The sequence below is a fragment of the Salvia hispanica genome, chromosome 6, assembly GCF_023119035.1.
Source record: "Salvia hispanica cultivar TCC Black 2014 chromosome 6, UniMelb_Shisp_WGS_1.0, whole genome shotgun sequence".
Classification (NCBI taxonomy): Eukaryota; Viridiplantae; Streptophyta; class Magnoliopsida; order Lamiales; family Lamiaceae; genus Salvia; species Salvia hispanica.
The window spans coordinates 2784410-2808054 of NC_062970.1; the positions used below are offsets into that span (position 1 = coordinate 2784410).

The window sequence follows — 23645 nt, forward strand, 5'->3', positions numbered from 1 at the left end:
GTACTTATAGAAATATTAGTGAAAATTACAATAGTATTTGGCACGTTGAATATTTGTTTATTTTAATGCTATATGCGTGTCTCATGCCGTAAGTATGGTGTAGTGGATTATGTCATTTGATTGTTTGTTTTGACTAATTTAGGTTCAAACTTCTAACGCATGCATAAATAATAATGATCGATTAAGTTGATAACTAATCGATACTTACTTTTTTTATTATTATTAGTATATGATTTTGTATTGTTGTTAGGTTGAGAGAGAATGGTTCACTTATTTTTTAAAAAGAAATTAAGAAGATGTGACTTTTCATTATAATATGAATTGTTTGGGTGATTCCGTCCCGTGATCATATTTTGCAACTTCTAGATTAAGAAAGGAAAATTCTTTTGGGGATAGCTTTCATTTTAAACACGACATTTTATCTTCTAAATATTGAATTTGTTTATTACTTTAAAATATTTGAATATTTCTAACATTTTAATAGCTACTATCATGCCATTATAAGAAAAAAGCATGTTTATTATGTAGCCTCATTTATGACCATTCGGTTATTAGAGCACTAACTAAAAAAATAGGGTTGGACCGCGTTTATACAGGTGCGGTGCAAAGTGCAGAGTGCCATTGCATGGTACACGGTGTAGCATGGGACCACACATGGAGTGTGATCTAGTGTGTCCAAACCACAGTTGCGGCTGTTGGATATTTTAGTGTAATTGAATTAACTTGATTGATCAGTATTGTCATAATGAGACATCATATAAGTCTGGAGGTGCGGAGTGCACGGTTATTTGAATTCATTATGATGTTAGATGAACGGGGGTTCGGGGGCAACGCCCCCGGGTAGCGGGGTCCAACGCAGCCCCGGGTAGCGGGGTCCAAGGGGCAGTGTAAGAAATTTCGGTAACCTTTTGAAGTTGCTGTGTGAGAAATTCATCCGAAAATGTAATTTCTGAAAGTCAAAGGACTAGTTTGCAATTTCGGTAACCTTTTGAAAATCAGTTAATTTCGGTTATGAAATTAACAGACGCACCTGTTCATCTTGTTGAAACACGATTTTTCATCTTGATTAAATCTGATCGATTGTTGTTTTGATTCTGTACGCTCTTTCTCAGATATCAACATTAGATAGTTCTGTTTTTCTCTGAATTTTATCCGATCAAATATTTTGGTAGAACCATCGAAATTGATTTGATGTGAAAGTAATTTCATCACGACTTTCAGATTATCCGTTCCGTTTTGTTCAATATTCTAAATCTCCCTAACAGCGGCTTGGGCCAAGCCGCGTTTGAATTGAGATCGCAATCATAATCCTCTTAGAATGAGGCTACAACCCCTTTCCTAACAGATTTTCTATTCGACTCCAAGTTGATGTCGAAATTCACGTTAAACAAACACACACATGTCAGGCTTACAACTCAATTACTTTTCTAACAAACAATTGACTTCCAACTCCATTACTTTTCCAAATTTAGAATATCAATGAGCATTCCATGACATTCATGTCAATTTCCCCATTCAAATTCATTTTCTATTCCGAAATATAAATTTTAAACTTGCGATAGAAACATTTTTCACAAGCTATACTCCAATAAAACATCGTTGACCAATAATCACTCCAATTTTTGGGTCAATTTGACATTTTAAAAATACTTTATATTGTTTAAGATCTCTCAACAATAACATTCAAACACTTTATTTTACATATAAGCTAGCATAGGAAACCTCTAGATTAATGTTGACTACACTAGTGACATTTAGAACAAGTGATCCCCACCCCTACCTAACCAATGTGCACCTTTTTTGCTATAAATGTTTTTTCTACCAACAAACTTTAATATTTGTAAATTTGGAATCACATTCATCATCACGAATTCAATACTTAGGACATATTGGTGAAATTATAATCCATCAAGAAGTTTGGATTTATTTTCAATTATCTCATGATAATAGTGATTTTCTATTATAAAATTATGGGGTATGTAACATGTCAGCCTAAAAATCATACATAAACAACACCATCAATGCATTAAACAATTTCTATTAAAAAAAAGATGGTAGAAGTATTGTTTAGTGTAGAAATATGAACAATATATTATATATAGGCGATTGAAAATTTTCACCATGAGATAATCGAGAATGAATCCAAACTTGACGATTTGTTTGGTTCATTGTTTTCTTGGCAATTTGCCCTAACACTTGTTTGAGAGCTCGTAACAATTATCTAGCCCAGCCTAGTATCTTAATATTTGGTAGTCCATAACAGCTATATAGCCCATTTGGGAAAAATTCCAACTTGCTGTATACTCCATTATTGAAAAATTTCCAACTTGCTATATACTCCATTATAGGGAGTATCACCTACTAATTGTTACCATTATTGATCCATTATTTCAACTTCAAAATACAAAGTACAAACAGAAGTAGTAATTCCAAAAATCAAATAAATATGCTCTGGCTCTGCTCTCTACCCTCTAAAAGTGGTTCAATTTAATTCTGTAACACTGAGTATTAAGTAAAAATAGAAAGTAATCATACTAGTGGGGAAATGACCCAAAAATAAAAGTGATGGTCTTTTGATGGAGTTGGAAAACCACACATTATAGGAGTAGTAGTTTTTGTCAAAATAATTTAACGACTGAAATTTAGTAACGTTAATGTAATTAGATTTTCCCTTAACCAATATTGTTTCCAAAATATCATTACAAGACTAATTACTCATCACCAAAAATATTTTCGTTATTTATGGGAAATTTAATATCTACAATAGATGTCGGCAGAGTAAAAGGAAATGCTCGAAAAAGTCATATCAAAATATTATATAGCACGATTTTTTCTCAACTACATAATCCTAATTATTTGTTTTGCTTTATAATTGACAAATGTTTTTTATGGATTATTTTGAATTGTGATGCTATTTTAATTAAATATGAATATATGATAATAATTAGTTTTTCGAATATTACATATTTATACGTGGAGACTATTGTAAAATGGCCAAACTATTCTACTATAGTGTAGCCACAAAACTTTTTTATAGTATATGAATAGGAAAAATGTTGTTAGCACTTACCATACAGCAATGTGAAACCAACTATATGTGAAAAAGGAAAGCATAAAATCATTATGTAAATTGTGCATGATTTGAGCCATCTAATCCCTAAGTATGGAATCTCAAATTTAGTGAAATTAACACAATTTAAAGACATAGCCGTTACAAAATTATTTCTCACTATAAAATGTAGCATTAGAAATCAAAATCCAATGTTAGATCTTCTTGATAAGCAAATACTACTCCACTATACAGGAAGAGAGGGACGTAATTCTACATTGGAATAGGATGAATTCTAGCCGGTGCGCAGCGTGCAAGCATTTGAGGAGAAGATGCCCGTCGGACTGCATTTTCGCGCCATATTTTCCTTCAAACAATCCGCGGCGATTTGCTTATGTTCACAAGATTTTTGGCGCTAGCAATGTTGGAAAAATACTTCAGGTAATAGTTAATACACATTTTCATATATTTCTAGTAAATGCAAATATCGATTTTTTTTTTCGAGACGAGTAGGATCTTCCAGTGAGTTATCGGGGGGAAGCAGCAAACACGTTATGCTACGAGGCCTACTGCAGGATCAAGGATCCTGTTTACGGATGTGCTGGGATTGTCGATCAGTTGAATGAACAGTTAAAGATTGCCGAGTACCAGTTAGCTACCATTAAGGCCGCTATTACCACTGCTCTCCAACCTTCCTATTTGCTTGACCAATCTCTTCCTATGTTATAAGTTATCACTCGTCCTTATAATTCATGGATCATTTTTCTTTAAGTTTTATGTCTTTTATTTATAGAATAATAAGTTTCATGGAACCAAATAATAACTAGATATTGTGAGCACTATACTCGATTATGATTGAGAACGACTTCCACGCACAACAAAATTCAAAATTGCAACGTACCTGAGTTAAGTGGTTGTTGATTAGTGGAAAAATCGTTTACTCGGTTATGACCGACCAATATATTAATCTTTGTAAAATTGAAATCACATTCATGATCAATAACGAAGTCCCGGTATTTTTAAAATTTTCAACGAGGGAGTTTACAACTACTCCTTTTTTTTTGGAAAAAAACTAAACTAATATAATTTGCAAACTAGTTACTACAGTTAAGTAAACAAAACTTAAAGAATTTATGATGAGAGTAATTTAAAACATAAACACTCGAGTGGTAATTTCAAAATCAACTATTCTCTCAATCCTTTAAAGTAGAGCATTTTCATTTGATTCAAGTTACTGTGTAATAAATTGATAGATGGTGTATTTAGACGAAAAACATTATGCAAGTAAAGAAACGTCCCAAAAAGTATTAAAAGAAACATTATGTGAATAAAGAAACATTATTATAAAATAAGAATGAGATTTTATATCTTTGTTATAGGAGTATTTAATTGTTTTGTCCAATATACAAAATCGCATAGATGTCGGCTTGTCGTGCTCTTCTTATACTACTACGCATTAACGTGTACGGTATATCACTGTGACTGTGAACATTGATGCATTTTTTTTAGTATTAAAAGACATGTCACTTTTTTTAATGTATATAATGAGATATAAATTAAAAAGAAGAAAAAGAAAATTTCAGATGGTAAAACATTATTCGAAGAAAAATTTTGTTGTGTGAGATGCAAAATTTATAACAAGTAGAATGATTAGTGGAATATGGGACAATAAAAATAAATCGGGACTTCTTTTCGCAGATGGACTAAAATGAAAAAATGTGACTACTATTCGCGGAATACGTATTATCTCCAAAAATTTCATTCGATCACTTACCCATCATCAAAAATATTTTAATAATTTATTGGCAATTTTAGATTTATATAGTATCCGCCTAACAAATAACAATTAAGAATATTGATCTCATAAATCATAGTACTAAAATATAGATGAATTCCAATAATATTTTTTATAGTTAATGGAATATGCCATAATTCGCCCAAAATTTTTGGGAATAACCAGACATTTTTTGAGCTATGTATTTACTTTGTTTTGGTTTATTTTCTTTTCTTTTTTTTGGATTATTTCGAATCAAGATATTAATATCGCTAATATGAATATCATTTTACTCCCTCCGTTTTTTTATAGTTGAGTCATTTTTTTATTTTTGTAAGTTTTTTCATAGTTGAGTCATATCTATATATGATAACTTTTTCGTGCAGAAAAATTTTGCCTCAACTATGATGAAACGACTCGAATACAGTAAACGTAATTAATTTCCTGATTTTTCCCACTTTTTTTCCACACACACAGAAACACACACAAGACAGAGTCAACTTTCCTTTCAACAAAGTCGTCGTCAGTCCATTATTCCGTCTCTCTCTGCTAAAATCAGCACCAAAAAGATGAAGAAAAAGCCACCGATGCGGATCCCATCGCCGCCCTCTTCCCCTCCCCCCGCATCGCCATTATCCTCTCCCCACGACGACCCTCCGATGTCCCCCTCCCTCCCCACCGATCTGCTCATCAACATCCTCTCCCGCCTGCCGGTCAAATCCCTGGGTAAGTTCAAATCCGTTTCCAAGGAATGGCTTCAATTAATCACCGATCCTCACCTCATCTCCGCCCACAGGGAGCTCTCTCTCGCCAATCCGAACATAGTCTTAGTGAAAAAGACGCACCTGCCCAATAAATGCACTAGGGTTGATGTCTCCTCCCTCAGCTTCGATGGGGTTTCGAAAAATCTTGATTTCTCGCTGCATTTATACGATTACGAGAACAATATTGAGATGTTGCCTTCGAAATGGGATCTGATTTGCTTTGTGAGTGATAGCGGGTTCTACGCTTGTAACCCTAGCACGCAGGTGACGATGAAATTGCCCGAGGCGAGCTGTTGCACGTCGGGCGAGGTGAATGCGGGGATGGGGTATGTGAAGGAGAGGGGGGAGTATGTTTTGGTGCATTTGTTTGATAGGAGCTTGGACTTACATGTGGATTATGACATTGGGTGTGAGGTGCTGAGGCTGAGGGACGGGGAGGATTGCGCGTGGGAGGTGGTGGATGCGAATTGTCCGTTTGTGGTGCGTGGTTGGGGGGTTTTGGTGGAGAATGTGTTCTATTGGATGATTTGGGATGAGTACAATCAGCCGGGGGATGAGGCTATCGTGTCGTTTGATTTGGAGAAGGGGGAGTTTGGGACTGTGTCTCCTCCCGAGGGCCGTTTTGATCCGAATGGGACGTGGTTTCTGGTGGAGCTAGGAGGGAGGTTGTGCTTGGTGGATAGTGAGACACGGCCGATGACTATGGATATATGGGTGTTGGAAGATGTTGAGAATCACAAGTGGGTTCAGGAGTATAGTATTTTGATGAATGGGTATACTAGTGACATGCTGAACTTCATCGTTCCGTTGGATTACCGGGACGGGAAGATTGTGATGGATGCGAAGCAGGAGAGTCTTGACTACTACGACGTGAAGAAGAAGCACATCAAAAGGATGGACCATCTGATTGCTGGGGAGTGGAATTGGCTTCGGCTTTGCACTGAGAGCTTCTTTTCCTTGAAAAAATTAATAGATATTGATGCTTGATGCCAAATTTTAGTGGGGCGGGCACTTCAACTGATGCCTATAATCAGGATTGTTTTCTTGTGTCCTGATATTGTCTGGTTCCAAATTCAATCCTAATTGTTAGGGATTGTTTTTTGGGTTCTTAAGGGAAACCAGACTATAATAGTTTTCAAATGCTTATTTCTCATATTTTCGTTTGGACAATTATTCTTGTGGTCTTTGATAGCCAAGTTGTTATGCTTTAAGAGTGATTAGTTGGTGTATGATTTATGAAAGACATTGTATTTGACTTGAATTGTTATAATTCTTCCTTTTACATACGATCGCCAGATATTTTGTTTTGTGTATTATGTAAACGTGCACCTCGTGATGATGCTAAAATGAATCAATCTTTGGCATGTTTGTATGGAAATTCATTTTGATTCAGCTATATATGACTGTCTGCCTTATGAGGTGCCTTACTCTATTACTTTAATCTTCTGACTTTTCTTCACTTGAAGTTTATATCTCATCTTCGAGGTCAATCGTGGAATGATAGTTGTACTCATTTCCAATCAACACGTCTACTCGGGCAGACTGAACAGGCCTTTGACTTGCAAGCTCCATGGGATTATTTCATTTTGCTTGTGGTTTTCCATTTCGTTTATTCTCTATTAATCAGCATTTACCTTGTGATCTTCATATTCCATCTATATGGCTGTATATGTTTTGGCATCAGGTCTCAAATTCTCCCTTTTCTGTTCTCTTTTTTTCTCGTTACTAGCTTAGGGGGTATTCTTTCCTGTGAAACTCTCTATGAAATTGAAGAAACATGTACTTCATGTTCCTGATTATAACAGAGAATGTTGTTCTAGAAACAGGGTGTACATGCTCATGGATTTATTGATGAATATTTTGTCTTACATAATAGCTCTCTTGACACTCTTGCCCTTCTTATTGTAATTGTCTTCGCTCAATGAATAAAATGGGTATGTTTATGATGGTGAATTCTAAGGAGTGCTCCCTTTCGCTCATTAGAGATCTGTTCTTGCTCAGTTCGCGTTCGTTTTGCAGAATATAGGAGCACTCCAGTCTCCAGGCTATTGCCCCGACTCTGGTTTAAAAAGGTGAAGCTCTGATGTCATTCTTCTGCAGTATAATCTTCTTATGTTGGCCTTTTAATGCTTGCAACTCGAAGCATTCAGCTTCGACTTCAAAGTGTTGCCATGTCATATGATAACTAAAACTTGTCCGATTTGGGTGCCATAACCATTAGCTCTTAATTTGTCTCAGATAAGTAGTTCTTCATAAGATGTTTTGTGCAGTTACAGTGTGATTTTGTGTCAACATTGCTGAATCTGTTTGTGTGAATCCCACATCTGTATGCATAATGCTCGCTTTACTGCTTAAGAGTTTTATGTTTATTCAACTCATCACAAAGAATAAAACAAACACTTGTATACATACATGTGTGCAGCAGGTGGTTATCGCTTGTATTCTAATTCTGGTATTGTATCATATGATGGAGCACTCGGGTGGAAAACCGTGCGGAAAGCGCTTAGAATCGGTGCAATAGTTGTAGATCATGTAGTTCTTTTGCACCCATTTTATTCTTTCTATCCCAGTATTGTCCAGTGACTGCGAGAACCATGAACTGGCAGACGAGGAGCAGGAGCCGGAAGCGCTAGTGCAAGCCAGCACGTTGTAGTTTCTGTAGGAGGCTGTGAAAGGGGCTTTTGTCCAGTCAGTTTTGACGAGCCCCCCTCTTGTCGCCCAATCTTCCCCATCCCACAGGCTCGAGAAGATCCACATCGGCTGGTTTTTGGGGTAAGATATCCCTTTCGACTCTTGGTTCTTGAAATGTCTTATGGGAGTTCCATCTACTGAGAATCTGCACATTCGAACACCACTTGAGTTTCAGTTTGTAACTGAGGACCCGAAACCTTAAAATAAGAAGGATTGTGAAGAAATTACATGATGCCGAGAGGGTTCCACAAGATCGAGTAGGTGTGAAAGTCCTTTGTCGGGTCGAACCAGAGGTAGAACTGCTGTTCCTTTTCACCTTTCCCTTGTGTGTATACGTTTGTGTGCAGGATGTAAGGTTGCCCGCTGAGGTTCCCCAGAAACTCAAAGTCAATTTCGTCGTGGTTCGACCCCAAGGAAGATAACTGAAAGAGAAGCAGCAAGATGAGAACTAAGTAAGCAGATGATCCATATGGTTCAGTTGAGAAAGAGCATATACTTACATAGTAGGTCGTGACAGTGCCAGCGGAGTTACCAGCAACGAGCTTGATCTGCATGTCGATCTTCCCAAACAGGTACTGGTTCTTGGATCTAAATCCAGAACCAGAAGCCTTATCCAAGGAGAGGGTAAGAAGCTTCCCACCCTCGAGTACTTTTGCCCGGCCCTCGCCCCACGTGATGTCGAAATCTTGGTTGAAATTGCCGCCAGCGAGAGCAGCCCCAGCAAAGGCTGATAGCAATAGCAGAATCAGATGCAACATCTTCTTCATCTGAGGTGAGAACTACTTAATCTTGGTTTGAATTGTATCAGAGAAGTTGGTGGTGAGCATGAGAGTGAAGAAAGGGGTTTAAATAGGGTGTTTTTGGAAGTGAAATAATGCATAACTTGGTGGGAAAGGGATGCATGCGTGTGGAAATGGAATAGGAGAAGAGACAGCTAAGGTAACGACGTGAGAGTGATCAATTCTTCATGCATGAAACCCAATTTTTTTAGCATTTTTGTAAAAGGGTGGGAGTTTGGTGAATTCTATCAAGAAATAGACATTAGTTTTAGCTTTCAAGGAAGATGGGGTGGGTGGATGGGTGTGTTTGGGGGTTATTCTCACAGCTGTCTGCTGATGACTGATTTATTTTTTTCTGAACTTAGAAAATAGGGGTTTTAAGCAGCTGGACATCATTTGCTTCTGGCAAGTTGAGACAATAACAAGTAAGTGGCCACATCATAGAAAACGAGACGAGCTTGACACGACGATGGAGGTGCGTTTGAACTCTATCGGTTATGGGTTCGAGCCTTCTCGGGTACGTATGAAGTTTAATCTTGATACTTGCAAACATCTTTTTTGTAAGATTTACCATGTCTTGATACTTGCAAACATCTTTTTTGGGAAGTATTTTTGATTTATTGGCATTGATTAGTCTGTTTTTGTAACTTATTAGTGGTGGGATTAACTTAGATGTGATCAAGTGAGACTATCTATTTTTACTTGTTTGTTTTAATTGTGTGGTTTGGCATGCATAATAAAATGGCGTTATCTTCTTCTTATCAAATAATTAAGTTTCCCACTTAACACCAATTTGTGTCACTCTCAAGTCTCAACTCTTTAGTCAACTACTGTCTTTCAATAAGTGTTGCTTTCTTATAAGTAATTCATTTCAATGGCGTGACACATTGTGTTATATTTTCTCTCTTTTCTTGGCAAATTATTTTGGGTAAATCTTCGATTCGGTCCAATCGTTTTAGCGTTTTGACGAAAATGTCTCAACGATAGTGTTTTCGGGCCAATCATATCCTTCAAGTTCCAGGGATAACATGGTCAGATTTTTTTTCAGTATAGTTTTAAGCTAAAATTGAAACGTTGTAGCGATTACCATAAGGTTTGAGATATTTTTCATATAAATTTGTGTTAAATATTTTGTGATGATTATCCAAGAATGATGAATTATTTAGTGTTCCCAACTTACTCTACATGAAGATAAGGATTTCAATCCTTGTTAGATTAGGAGAAAGATTGATGCGACAAATAATTAACCATCCACGTCAGTTTATGGGATGAAGGTTCATGAACTAATTAACTAATCCCACATCATGAATTTTATGGTCTTTAATAACGACTTTTGATTGGTGCTTAAGATGTTGATTATAAGATGAATTGACGCCTGTGTTTGGATTGATATATTAAACAAGATTAAGTTTTATGAATTTTAGTCTTGATCTCTTGACAAATTCAGTTTTTAGAAGTCTTGGGCCAATTCAAGATTTTGTCAAGTAAAATCTTGTAGTTTTTCTCATTTCAGTTGTTTGTAATATTCTTCTTTTTTTGATAGTATGTTTGTAATATTCTTTTTGATAACCTACAAAAGAACACAAGCAGGCAACCAAACAGATAAAGCAAAATCAAGTCAAAAAATAAAAACAAGATAGCTCAATAAAAAGTCCTAACACAAACCTACAAAAACGACTAAACAAACCAACATCAGTATAACTTACTCAATGATAAAGTGGCCAAGCTTGAAGACCATTTCCCAGTTCGTTCGAGTTATGGATTTTGTCTTTTGTTTGACCATCTCCTCAAATCATGTACTTTTCGAGAGCTTGTTCTGAAGAGAAAGGAAAACCATGGCACTAACCTCGAGTCCACAAGCCAAGTAGCCAGAAAGTTTCCTTTTTTCAAAATCTCAATTCGTGTACAAGCCTAGAAAGACCCACCTTATTTCGACATTCCAAATGAACCATGGTAGAATAGCGACATCCAAATCTTGTTGTCTTTGCAACTTATACCACCATTATACACTACTAATAATGTGAGTCTCATTATCCACTAACACTACTTTAACTACCATTCTCCTCCTCTCTCTTACTTTATCAATTTTGTTTTAATTCTCGTGCCATATTAATTGTCCATATCTTTATGGGGTGGAGGAAGTAGTAATTTCCATTTTCAAAGCAAATTATAAAGACATAATGCATTCTTCATGTTTAGTTACACCTATTATTTTATGCAATGAATTTGTTTTTCCATGTTTAGATACATAAGTCGGCCACCTACAACAGATATCATATAATGAAATGAACTATTATTATTAATATTATGAAACATAATTTTTTGAAACAAGCAAATAACTCATCTAAAGTTCCCATTTGTAGACTATAATGTTGATGTTACGAGTCGACTATAATACAAATGCATATTGGGCCTTTACCCCTAGGATCATGACAGCCCACCAAAGGTAGGAGTACTATATATATTACCTGTCTATAAAAATATTCTTGTTTTGTCATTTCAGCCATCTACAAAAAAAAAAAAATCTCTTATTTAAAAATAATATTCCATCCTTCGCATCTTAGGTTTTGTTGGACAAAAAAGATTAAGAAGTGAGTGTTTGTAAGTTAAATGAAGAAATAATATACTAGTATTAGATAAATAAAGAGAAGAATAAAATAAATAATTTAAGAAAGGTTAAAGTATTAAGGACGATAAAGTAAGACAAATCTGATTATGCTGATTTTTTGTGGTAAACGAAAATGGTGAAAAATTAACAAAGAAATGTAACATTAGAATCAATATAGTAATATAATATATTTATTAATAGCAATAATGATTATTATTATTAAATAAAGGTGAGTAAATGGGAGCTATGAATAGAACCACTCCTACCCTTGTTAGTTGTCAAGGGCTTGTGCTAACAACCTAATTACACCATTAAGCTTCATTTGTGGTTTTTAAAAGTTCTAGTCATTTGTCCAATTATCAATGGCCATCAATATTTGATAGTATTAACTAATTAAGCACCATGGAATCTTCCCAAAGTGATAAAGATGGGAGTGTGTGGGACAACCTTTTAAAGTGTGTTAGTACATAATTAGAGTAAGAATTTGGTTTCAAACTTATATCCATTTCCTAATTAATAAAATCCCTTGTATCCTAATAGCGTATATAGGTTATTGTCACCCAATTAATCGAATGACATTAATTTCACGACGAATATACATCGAATCTTATAATTATTTTGAATATATTAACGGTTTCATGTGATAGGTTTGGAGGTGTCCAATGTTGTAATGACATGTTGGCAAATAATCTGGCAACGTAGCATTCATACTCGTATATCGACTTAAAGTAGGAGAGCGAGCATCTGGTTCTTATCTACTGTCTATCATCATCAACAACTCATATATATTTCAACTAGTTGAACTTGTAAGAAATCAATTCGTTAATTCTACTTGACAATTTTGGACATGACTTGAAAACTCGACGTAAACATACACAAGAGTACTTAATAAGCTATTGTCAATTTTTATCGGGTTTGTGTCCTTATCGAGTCGACTTAATTACTCAGAACATGACAATTTCGATTAGGGTTTTGGTTGGATTCGGACTACCAATATTATTTTGATCGTGTAAATAAGATTCAGGTTGAAAATTTCCTTAAAATTTGTATACAGTCTTATTGGTTTGTGTCGTTAGAAAATTGACCAGAGGTTAAGAAGGAAAAAATTGAACAATCGTTTTCCATATATACAACCAACACTGAAATGTTTTTTTTTTAATGGAATAAGACAAACTCTTTGATGCGCACAACCTTACCCTCCCTTGCCAGTCTCCATACTTTCCCCTTCTTTTGGTTGGGCCAAACCCGGTTTCGCGTCGAGTTTGACACGTGCACACCGTGAGGGTGCGCGTACTATAGTGTCCCTAATGGAATAATTATATTTCTTTTTGCATGAAACTCAGTGTTGCTCAATTTTCATTTAGATATCCGTTTTTGCTATTGTTAATTTAGTTTGGAAAAAATCATGAAAATGGAGGAAAAGGTGAAGAGATTTCACTAACAATCCATCCATGCCAGAAACATGTAGCAGCTAGCATACATTTTTGGATGAAACATTTGAAGACAAAATCCTACTATCAAAAGAAGAAAAACAAAGGCAAAAATCAAGAAAAAAAAAGAGAGTTGCAGTCACTAGCTTAGTCATGTGATCCAGTGACGATCATCACATCACATTGCACCTCCTGAAAAGGGAAAAAAAAATACATAAATAAATAACCAAAATATAAATAGAAACGTTACATGAATTAATTTTCATAACTATAGAGCATACCATAATCTTTAGGTGTCTGGCATTTATAGCACTCCATTCTGCTAGCATAATTATGCATGCCACATCCAATTCTGTTTCACATCCATTAAAAATATAGTTAATAATAATTAAAGATATATTACGAGTGAAGAAATTGAAAAATTAGAAAGCGTAAATAAGATGTGTGTGAGTTGGCTGGTAATGTCTGAGGCCAAAGGTCGTTAAAAAAAAAGTAAATAAGTTGCTATATTGACCTGGAGCAGATCCAGTCGCCGGTTTTCCAGCCGGGGGCCATGATTCCGGTGGAATAACCGCAATAGTCTTTGGAGGCGCAGCATCGGTAGCAGCTGGTGCGGCTAGCGTAGTTGTGTGCGCCGCAGTTCATGGCCGCGCAATACCAGTCTCCCGCCAAAACTTCGCTCTTGTGCAATGCGGTTGCGTAGGCAGCCGCCTCGGCTGCTCCGGCATATTTAGGGCACCCGCACCGCTGGCACGAGTCCCGCTTCGAGAAGTTCAGGTGCTGGCACGCGCCGCACATCCAGTCTCCTTGCCTGCTCATCTTCTTGTATATATTTGTTGTTGTTTTTTCTCAAATTGAGAAAATGAGAGGTGGATTTTGTTTGTAGTAAGGTAGTGTTTTTTTGTTTGGAGTTGGTGGGTTTGGAGAATGAGTTGGTGTGGGGGGTTTTATACTAGTGGAATGGACTTTGTTGTGGGGGCCATTCTCCATGGCCCTAGGGGCTAGAGACGTGTGACCCGACTCTACCTGAATTAGTTACTGTTTAAGTACGTGTTTAGTGACGCAAACATCACATATTTGGCATCAAACAATTTTATTTTAGGCTTTGGAGCTCGGCACAAAGCTAACCACATTTGGCAGAGCCAGGAATTCAATTCAAAAAGGACAAAAATATATACTCCGTCCTATATAAAGAATATTTAAGAGTTTTAGGTAGGGCATGATGAAGAAAATTGGAAAATCTTACAGTGTCGAGGTTCTGCTTTCATCCATGAAGCGGTTTCAATGCTCTTGAAAAACTAGACAGTTATCTCGTTAAACAGTATCGCGATTTCTTTCGTCTCAATCTTTTCATCAAGGACAGCCAATTTCTCTCGGTTTATTAGCCCTAGTTTTATCAGTTCAAACTTGCTCTTGGGTGTTCAAATTATTTTTAAATTTTTAATGTATGTTTTAATTATAAAACGACGTGGTTCAAGTTCCGTGTTAGCATGAAAGTTTTTATAGTTATAAACGACGTCGTTTTGATAGTTCCAATAATATTATAAAAAATCTAGACCATTATGCACATACTAGCTCCCTTAAGTATCAACAAGTGTCTCTCTCTTCCCAAATAATGAAATAATGCAACCTTTTTGGATGATGATTCCCTTGTGCATTATTGCAAGGGGGAAAGAGTTTGAAAATGCTATTCTCTATTCCTTGCCCATTTCTGGTAAGGTGTTATGAGGGGAAGATGTTATTTGGGAGGTGGGGGGCTGCATGGACACGTCAGCTTATTCCCTCGCCACGTGGATGCCACATAGGACGATAAACGTGTCGATGATCGATGCATGAGTAGGACTACGTGGTCCGGGGGAAAACATGTAGACATTTTCACATGGTGGAATTGATTCTTTATATGAATGCATTGACAAATTCCACACCAATAATTCAATATATAAATCCATTTGAAGATATATGGAAGATGTTGTCCACTAGCAGATGTTACATTTTGCCAGCATTGGTCTTCATCACCTTACTCAATCAGCATCTCTTTTTCTTGCAATAATGCACAAGATACTATATTATATTCCCTTGTGTTTATTGTCACAATACTATGAAATGCATGGCTTCTCTCTCTCTTCAATCACACACACATCTGCAAGAAATCAGGGAGCCAAATTGATCAACAGAAAAAATCATGTGAGATGAAGCTTAGTCACAACTGGATAAGAGTATATTCTGCAGAAAAAAAATTCATGTCCAAAACAACTGCACTAACAATTCAATAATTTCATGTCACACAACAAAATTAAGAAGCAATATATTATTAGTGTAATAGAGATTGGAAATATTTAATTTTTGATCTATAATTAGTTAGTATTACATGACTATATGCATATAGATACATGCAAAAGTTCCATTTATACATGCCTCTCTATTGGTTCAAGAATATTTTTGGAGTTCTATTTTATGAGATCTCATTATGTCTGAGGAGTAAAGTAATCTTTCAAAACGAATCAAACTAGGATGTCGGGAAGAGACTCGGATTGTGGACTGAAGTTCGGTATCCAGAGTTTTCTCTTTCATCCATGCAAAATATTGTGTCGCTGCTCTTGCACGGGATCTTGTTCTCTTTGTTAGCCCTCTACGGGGTGATTCGAGTCTTTTCTTCTTTATAAAAAAAATATTCCTCTCTATTTGATTTCTTTGAATTGATTGACTAGACACAAGAGTACATTTAAACATGATCAAATTACTTGAGAACAACATGTGTGCAAGTTAATCAGAACATGTCTAAACTAGATAGGCTGAAGTAATCCAAACTCAAACACATCAATTTGTTGTAATGATCAAATGTGAATAAGGATTTGACATACTGTATCTATCAATTTTGATGTCCCTTTTGAGTGTGAATATTGGCCCAATATGCTGACATGGCAACCAATTCATTTTTACCTAGGATTTGATAAGGAAGAATATCATCAACCACCACCATTTTTCACCAGACAAAATGAATATTATATTCTACTCCACACCTAAAAAATAAATAAATTTGAAATCAAAATTAGAGAGCTGACTTGTTCTATATTCTGAAGATGAGAAAGTGGTCTAATTCTCTCAATAATACTTGCAAGAATCCACATCTTCTTCCATTGTGGGTGATGAGAAAAATAGCCACTGCTTTTGCATTATTGGATACTCATAATAAGAAGGATTTTGACAGCAGTTTGTTCTTCTCATCACTCTCTAACTGATTATTTGCTTAGTGTAATTCCAAAAGCTCATTTTGTGATTGTGACATAAGATATAGAGCTGGCCTAGTGGTGGATAGTGATGTTGTAGCCCAATAAAAATGATCTAACCAAAGATAAAACAGAATGAAAATTCGAAAAAATCCTAGTTTCTTGAATCTCGATTAAATCTTAAAATCAAAGTTGTATAGCAATTGAGTAGTACTATATTCACAAATGAAAGAAAATAGTAAATGTTTTCACCCTCAAATGATTCCAAATAACCAAAATCCATCAAGCATGAACACTCCATGTTTCTAAAAATTTGAAAATATTGGTCTTTTCCCACCAAAACTGCATCAGATAGCAATGCCCACACTTAAAAAACCATTGGTTCCAGTGTGAGAAGACACGAACCATAATTAACCGGGCCATGAAGGAGGAATGTGATTCAGTTAGGAACTGTCAACCGCCGATTCCATTTCCGGGACTTATTTTTGTAAGTACATAACCGAACTTTTTTTTTATCATTTTACATTGAAAATCATTTTATAAACATTAATTGATTTAAAATAAATTTCATACTAATCATTTTGCAACACTTCGAAAAACACTTAAATTTTTATGCAAATATGTATATATTTAAGCAAAAAAATAAATTTTTTTTTACTAAATATTGTATAATTAATTCAAATCAAGCTCGAAATCATGTTACGATTCGATATAAAATTTCTATATCACTTCTTTTTTATTGCTACATGTAGTACAATAAATAACAAAATTAATTTTTAATTATATTCACTTAAATTTAAAAATTTAAAGATATTATGTACATGTACAATTTATGTACATTTATCTTTTTCCTTTTTAAAAAAAGATTAAATTACATTTTCAAATTTTTAACTTATAACTATACGTTTAAATATGAAATATAAAATGCGTAAATTGAACTTAATGCAATAACAAGGAAAACAACTTACAATTATATTGATTTTATTTTAAAATAAGACATAAAATTTACAAATTACTCCATTTAAGAAGTAAAGTAAAATATAAACAAATACTCCTACTATCTAAGATCAAAATATATTGATCTTAATATAACTTAGAAGACAATAAATATATAATGATTTTCTCTATATCACTTTAATCCCATTCATAACTGTATTTCTCACAAAGGACATAAATTAAAAATGTGATTATTGGTTACGAATGGAGATAATAGTGTATAAATACTACTACATCCATCAACGAAAGTTTGTCTCATTTTTCCATTTTCGTCCATCCTAAAAATTTGTCTCATTTCACTTTTTACCATTTTTTATAGTGGACCTCATATTCCACTAACTCATTCTTACTCACATTTTATTACTACAAAACTAATACTAGTATATAAAAGTAGGATCCACAATTTACTATTCCCTCCGTCCCCCATTAAGAGTCACACTCTTCCATTTCGGTCCGTCCCCAATTAAGAGTCACACTTCATTTTTACTTTAAATAGTAAGTAGGTCCCACATTCCACTAACTCAATTCACTCACATTTTATTATAAAACCAATATAAAAAAATGGGTCCCACATTCCACTAACTTTTTCAACCAACTTTTTTTTACATTTCTTAAAACCCGTGCCCTGTCAAAGAGTGACTCCCAATAGGGAATGGAGGAAGTAACTTTTACAACTCACTTTTCATTACATTTCTTAAAATCCGAGTCAAAATAGGACACTAATTGAAGGACCAAGGTGTACTAGTTTGATTTTAGTAAAAATAAAAATGAAATAGGAATTCGACAAGGTTCTCGTTAATTAGTTGGAAGGACTAAATTGCCAAAAACTCAAAGCTCCAAAACCCTCACAACCGATACACAGCCACTGATCTCCATATTTCCATTCTCCCACTCTCCGATTTCGGATTTGGTGTCTCAAATGGCGACGTTTTTCAGAAGACTCGCAAAAGCTGCCCCGATCGCTTTCGGATGCCAGACTAAATCCGCTCCTCGCCTTCGATTCGGAGCTCTTGCCGCCATTTCCGGTGGAATCTCAGCTTACTACTTCTATTCGTCGCCGAATTTGGTAATTTCTCATTTCGATTTTCATAATGTGACCGAATGAGGTTTGCTGCAATGTAATCAAAAGCTGAGCGACGAATTGTGCCTTTTTATGTGAAAATCCGTTGTTTGTTTTCTTCCGCTGAACTGCTTTATTGAATTGATATATTTCCGCGGCTTTCTGTTTGCGATCAAGCTTGGATATGGTTAGTGTTGTCCTTAGTCCAGGAATTTTGGATGTGAATCGTTGTTACACTTTTGTGCAAGTGGTTGGAGAGAGTGAATTGAAATGCATGTGTCAGTGTTCACTCAGCTGGATTTTACATTGGGAGTGTGGAAGTCAAATAGTAACAGATTAAGAATTGTAAAATCGTTTCTGTTGATTGCATATATGTTGTCAATTAACTGCTGCAACATCACTTATTCACTTATAATCACAAAATGGAGGAATCAGAGTAACACTGGAAATGCAAATGATATTACTTGTTAACCAGGCAAATGCCATAAAATGGATAAAACTCCGAACAGCTTTCTAGCCGTTCGTCTTTTTATTAAATTCATGTTGAATACTAGCTACTTAGCATTGCTTACTCTGCAATTGTCTGTGTGTGTTGTTCATGTGCATAGTTATATTTTCATATATTTACATATGTTTGGGGATCTTAAGTAAAAACGGATTTCGCACTGTAACTATGCTGTTGTCTGACTTCCTGAGAGGGTATGTTACTGTTGATGCTCGGCCAATCAAGTCTTCATGCTTTTTTTAACCAAATATGTAAAAAGTGATTGTTATATAATTATTTGCTTTATGCCTATTTCAGTATATGATATTTGCTGTGTGTAATTCAGGGGTACTTAGATGAACTCAATGAAAAAGATGCACCACAAACTGGTACGTGCTGTTTCCTCCCACTGGATCTACTGACTAATAAATTCAAACTGGTTTCAATGATTTCTAAAACTCAAATCTTGTGCATCAAATCATATTAATCTTCACTGAGATTGAGCTAAGCCTCGTGCTTGTTTTGTTATATAATTAAAGTGGGAAATTTTGTACATAAAATGTGAAATAATAAAAAGTAAGATTGCAAGTAATTTCTTTCTGCACTATCTTAACAATTTTCCCCTAAACAATTAATGTTTTTCTTTCTTTTCAGCCTTAAATCCTGATAAATGGATTGAATTCAAGCTCCAAGAGAAGGCGCAGGCCAGCCACAATACTCAATTATTTAGGTTATCCTATTATCTTATGGCCCCTCAAGTAGTAATGCACTCAGACCCCTAGTTCTCCCTTATGTCAGAATATTTCCTTGTAACTGAAATCGTCATTTGGTGCTTTAGTATACCACTTAATATATGTAAATGCTGAAGTTAAATTAGGCTATCGTATGTCACTGGTTAAGCGCGGAACTTGCCCCATTTCTGCTTTCATTACGCTGTAGGTTTCTGAATAGATATTCGTCATATTTATAGTATGTATGTATGTATGAGTGCATCTATGGGAATTGAATTGATATGGAGATTAGTATATATCTCTAGTTAAATGAATACAGTAAAAAAGGCCGGCCCCTACAGTATTGACTCATAATATCCTATCCTGTGAGCGGCATCCGGCACTATTGTGAAAAGAAATTCAAAGTAACTTATGCTTGTGAAAAGACTTGGGGATCCGTTTGTTTGTGTTTTGATTGATCTGAGCTCAAAGTCTCAGACTCTAGTTAATCTGAGCTCAAAGTCTCCTGGCAAAGATTCTATACTCATGGAATAATCTGACCTCAGTCACTTTGAATATCTACTTAAGGATATTGTTAGTAATAAAATCAGTATTGTTCCTATTATTGGTGTACATGTCAATATAGACCACAATAATATCTTAGATCTAGTATCTAGACTTCCCAGAACTTTATAAAAAAACCTAGAAGAGTAAAAATCATCCCAAATTAAGGTAAAGTTTGGATGGTTAGGGGTAAATTGGTTGATAACTTTGGTAGAATAATCTAAGAACCAATAGCAAATTGAAAAGTTTAATGTGCTAGTAAGAAAATGCAATGCAAACTGTTACTGTGCTAGATATAAAGCAAGGGGGTTGGAGATGGTGCCCTGGCCCGGGTAAAGCCAGAGGGGAGGCATGGCAATTAACATTCAAAGAATCTTGTCTACTGATTCTATAAATTTGAAATTATGTCCACATTTCAGGGAATCTTTTACTGCAGAGGAATTGCTGAAAAATGCATCTGACTTCAAATTGTTTTACTGAGGGTGACTCTTATTCTGTTATAAATGGCAGGTTTTCGTTTGATCCTGATCTGAAGTTAGGTCTTCATGTTGCATCCTGCCTTATTACAAGGTACTCACTCAGAAACTTATACATCTTATGCACTTCTTTGTATATAAAATGATCACTCAACATTGAATGTCTTGTAGGGCCCCAAATGGTCAAAATGCTGAAGGGAAAACCAAATATGTGATTCGCCCGTAAGTCATACTACTACTATTTTTAGATGGCATGTATGTATTTATATTATGTTTGACTTGATGATGACTTAGAATATTCAGCCATGCTTCTGGAGGTTTATGCATATACATATTTATTCTAATGGGCTTTTGCCTTCATGTTCATAAAATTGAAAGTTTTATACCTTACATACATGACATTTTGCATCTAATTTGGACATTTCGAGTTCTATGATTATGAACCAAAATAAGCAACTAGGAGTTCTAAGATAAGCTAAATCACTCACATTCTTAATACCATTCCAATCTGAGGATATATCTGTTGAATATAAATCTGCAAGAGCAAGATATTTGTATTTTTTGAGATGCATCACGAGTTAGTGTACCCCGAGATCAACCAGCACTGTAGTAAAAAAATTAATTCTGAAGCTTGTTGTTCTGCAGCTACACTCCAATTTCAGATCCAGATGCAAAGGGTTACTTCGATTTGCTCATCAAGGTATTCCTTTGGAACATAGATCTATATGCATATCTTTCATTTTTGTAAGTTTTTCTCAAAAGAACATCAATTTGTTTTGACATTCTACAGGTGTACCCAGAAGGTAAAATGAGTCAGCATTTTGCTAGCTTAAAGCCAGGAGATGTGGTTGAAGTGAAAGGGTAAGTATGTACCATTAGCTAATAGCTATAGTTAAGGTTACTCATTTGACTTGCCTACTAACTAATACACTTTTTATGGGCAGGCCCATTGAGAAATTCAGATATAGTCCAAATATGAAAAAACATATTGGCATGGTAAGATTAGTGATATTTTATTCTATCATCTTTTCCATTTCATTCCATACTAAAATTTTTTCATCAAATGCTACTACAGCCTCATGCCCCTTATTAGGTGGGCAAATAAATTTGACCCCTTGAGTGTGTCAGAGTTCTTTCTAGATACCCCAACTGATCCCTCAAAACAAAAAGAGTTCAAATTCAATTTTACTTATTGTAGTGTAGTTCATTACACAGCATGTTTGTCTATATTTCAGATTGCAGGAGGATCTGGAATTACTCCAATGCTTCAGGTGATAGATGCCATCCTTAAGAACCCTGATGATAATACTCAGGTAGGCTGTAAGTCAAAGCTTTCTGGTTTTGTTGAATCGACAAATAAATCATTGTGAAAGTCGATTGTTTATATGGACAACTTGGATAATGCTGTTTTCCTTTCAGGTTTCTCTGATCTACGCTAATCTTACTCCTGATGATATACTTCTCAAAAAGAAGCTCGACACACTTTCTGCCAGCAATCCTAACTTGAAGGTCCATCACTAGTACTGTGTAAAGTCTCAAATTATTTTCTTTTATACTTATCTGTTTATACTTTTTCGCATTTTGTAGGTATTCTACACTGTTGATAACCCAACTAAGGATTGGTTGGGAGGTCAGGGTTTCGTATCGAAGCAAATGGTAGTGAAAGGCTTGCCACGCCCTAGTAATGATACTCTCGTTCTTGTAAGTTCTCTCTTCCATCAAAGCTAGACTCTGATTCAAGGTGTAAGCATACCCTAAAACTACCCATTTCTTCAATTTTAAAGTTGGCGTTTTTTCTTCACAATTTTTCGATTGTTCAAGAACTTTTTGCTTGTTTGGTCAGGTATGCGGCCCTCCTGGAATGATGAGTCATGTTTCCGGTGACAAGAAAGATCGGGCGCAAGGAGAGGTACACATCTTTAAACCCTTGAACCCTCGATCTCTCTCCTTGCGGAATCCTTATCCTTTTTCTGATTTGGCAGCTGAAGGGCATCCTCAAGGAGCTTGGGTATACTGAAGATATGGTTTACAAATTCTAAGTGAGTGCCAATTTTGATGAAATAAATGAATTTGTAACACTATATGCTTATGCATGTTGAATGCAAAACCTCAAAGTGGATCCATGATGACGAAAGCTGCTCCTCCTTATACTTGCCCACATTGAAGGAAGAGTTCTTGAAATTTTAGTTTGATTACTTGTATTAGCATTTCTCTATTTATAGAGCGTGGATTGATTGGAACCAAACGTCTTTGAAAGATCAATAAACTCGTCCTCCAAATTTGATGAGTTTGGGCTTTGGCTAAGCATTTGACCACTGGGGTAAAAGTTCATCCTAATTTCTCTTATAAACGTTAGTCAATTGAATTTTATTAACCCATGCACGAACGATATGGTCTTTGTTTTTCTTAACAAAAAAGTGAATAAAGATGGTTCTTTATTGATTAAAGAAATGTGTAAAATTTATTTTTTTCATTTGTAATGCTAATCGGTGAATATTTTTCTTATAATTAATCAACGTAGATTGTCGCTAGAAAAGAACAAAAAAGAGAGAAGTAATCGAAATTCTCATTTCGAAAACATAAGTTACATAACCATATCAACTAAGATAACAAACGCGACATCTTAATGAAAAAAATAATACACGTATTAATGAAAAATGATTAAAAGTTTACATTCAATCAAATAAACATATCACTTGAAAAAAAAAAATTTATCCGTTTAGTCATTAGAGTGTCTATCTACAATAGAGGCAGAACAGTCACGCCACAGCCTCAAAAACTTGTCTAGCCACAGCCACAAATCACATTATTAGAAAAAAATATCATTTATTAAAAAAAAAAAAAAAACCAATATATTCGTTGTATTATAAGTAGGGGAAAATTATACAGCGACAATTAACTAAAAACACTAAAAAAACACGGCGCCGCTCACTCGGTGGCATCATCGGAATCCGCTGCTTCATCTCCATCCCCCGCCGCCGCTTCATCTCCATCTCCGTCCCCCGTCGCCGCTTCATCTCCTTTTCCATCTCC

At 35.3% G+C, this 23645-nt stretch overlaps 5 protein-coding genes across 5 annotated transcripts; 3 read left to right on the forward strand and 2 right to left on the reverse strand.

The window, feature by feature from the left end:
- Nucleotides 1-3337: 3337 nt before the first annotated feature.
- LOC125193622 (LOB domain-containing protein 24-like) lies at nucleotides 3338-3778 on the forward strand. Its single transcript, XM_048091455.1, has 2 exons — nucleotides 3338-3490; nucleotides 3563-3778. The coding sequence occupies exons 1-2, from the start codon at nucleotides 3338-3340 to the stop codon at nucleotides 3776-3778; spliced, it is 369 nt and encodes a 122-aa protein (XP_047947412.1).
- A 1553-nt stretch (nucleotides 3779-5331) lies between these two features.
- On the forward strand, nucleotides 5332-6871 carry LOC125194179 (F-box protein At4g19940-like). Its single transcript, XM_048092251.1, has one exon. It carries the CDS (start codon nucleotides 5393-5395, stop codon nucleotides 6572-6574), a length of 1182 nt encoding a protein of 393 aa, XP_047948208.1. The 5' UTR covers nucleotides 5332-5392; the 3' UTR covers nucleotides 6575-6871.
- Nucleotides 6872-7916: 1045 nt separating this feature from the next.
- LOC125194180 (xyloglucan endotransglucosylase protein 1-like) lies at nucleotides 7917-9118 on the reverse strand. The gene is made up of 3 exons (XM_048092252.1): nucleotides 8779-9118; nucleotides 8507-8700; nucleotides 7917-8423 (listed from the first exon to the last, which is right to left on the reverse strand). The coding sequence occupies exons 1-3, from the start codon at nucleotides 9043-9045 to the stop codon at nucleotides 8048-8050; spliced, it is 837 nt and encodes a 278-aa protein (XP_047948209.1). The 5' UTR covers nucleotides 9046-9118; the 3' UTR covers nucleotides 7917-8047.
- A 3959-nt stretch (nucleotides 9119-13077) lies between these two features.
- LOC125197287 (zinc finger Ran-binding domain-containing protein 2-like) lies at nucleotides 13078-14000 on the reverse strand. The gene is made up of 3 exons (XM_048096011.1): nucleotides 13610-14000; nucleotides 13377-13447; nucleotides 13078-13287 (listed from the first exon to the last, which is right to left on the reverse strand). The coding sequence occupies exons 1-3, from the start codon at nucleotides 13912-13914 to the stop codon at nucleotides 13274-13276; spliced, it is 390 nt and encodes a 129-aa protein (XP_047951968.1). The 5' UTR covers nucleotides 13915-14000; the 3' UTR covers nucleotides 13078-13273.
- Nucleotides 14001-18120: 4120 nt separating this feature from the next.
- On the forward strand, nucleotides 18121-22899 carry LOC125192004 (NADH-cytochrome b5 reductase-like protein). Its single transcript, XM_048089454.1, has 13 exons — nucleotides 18121-18384; nucleotides 19209-19251; nucleotides 19517-19592; nucleotides 20647-20706; nucleotides 20784-20834; nucleotides 21258-21312; nucleotides 21403-21473; nucleotides 21557-21608; nucleotides 21848-21925; nucleotides 22032-22121; nucleotides 22200-22313; nucleotides 22456-22521; nucleotides 22595-22899. The coding sequence occupies exons 1-13, from the start codon at nucleotides 18238-18240 to the stop codon at nucleotides 22649-22651; spliced, it is 960 nt and encodes a 319-aa protein (XP_047945411.1). The 5' UTR covers nucleotides 18121-18237; the 3' UTR covers nucleotides 22652-22899.
- Nucleotides 22900-23645: the final 746 nt, after the last annotated feature.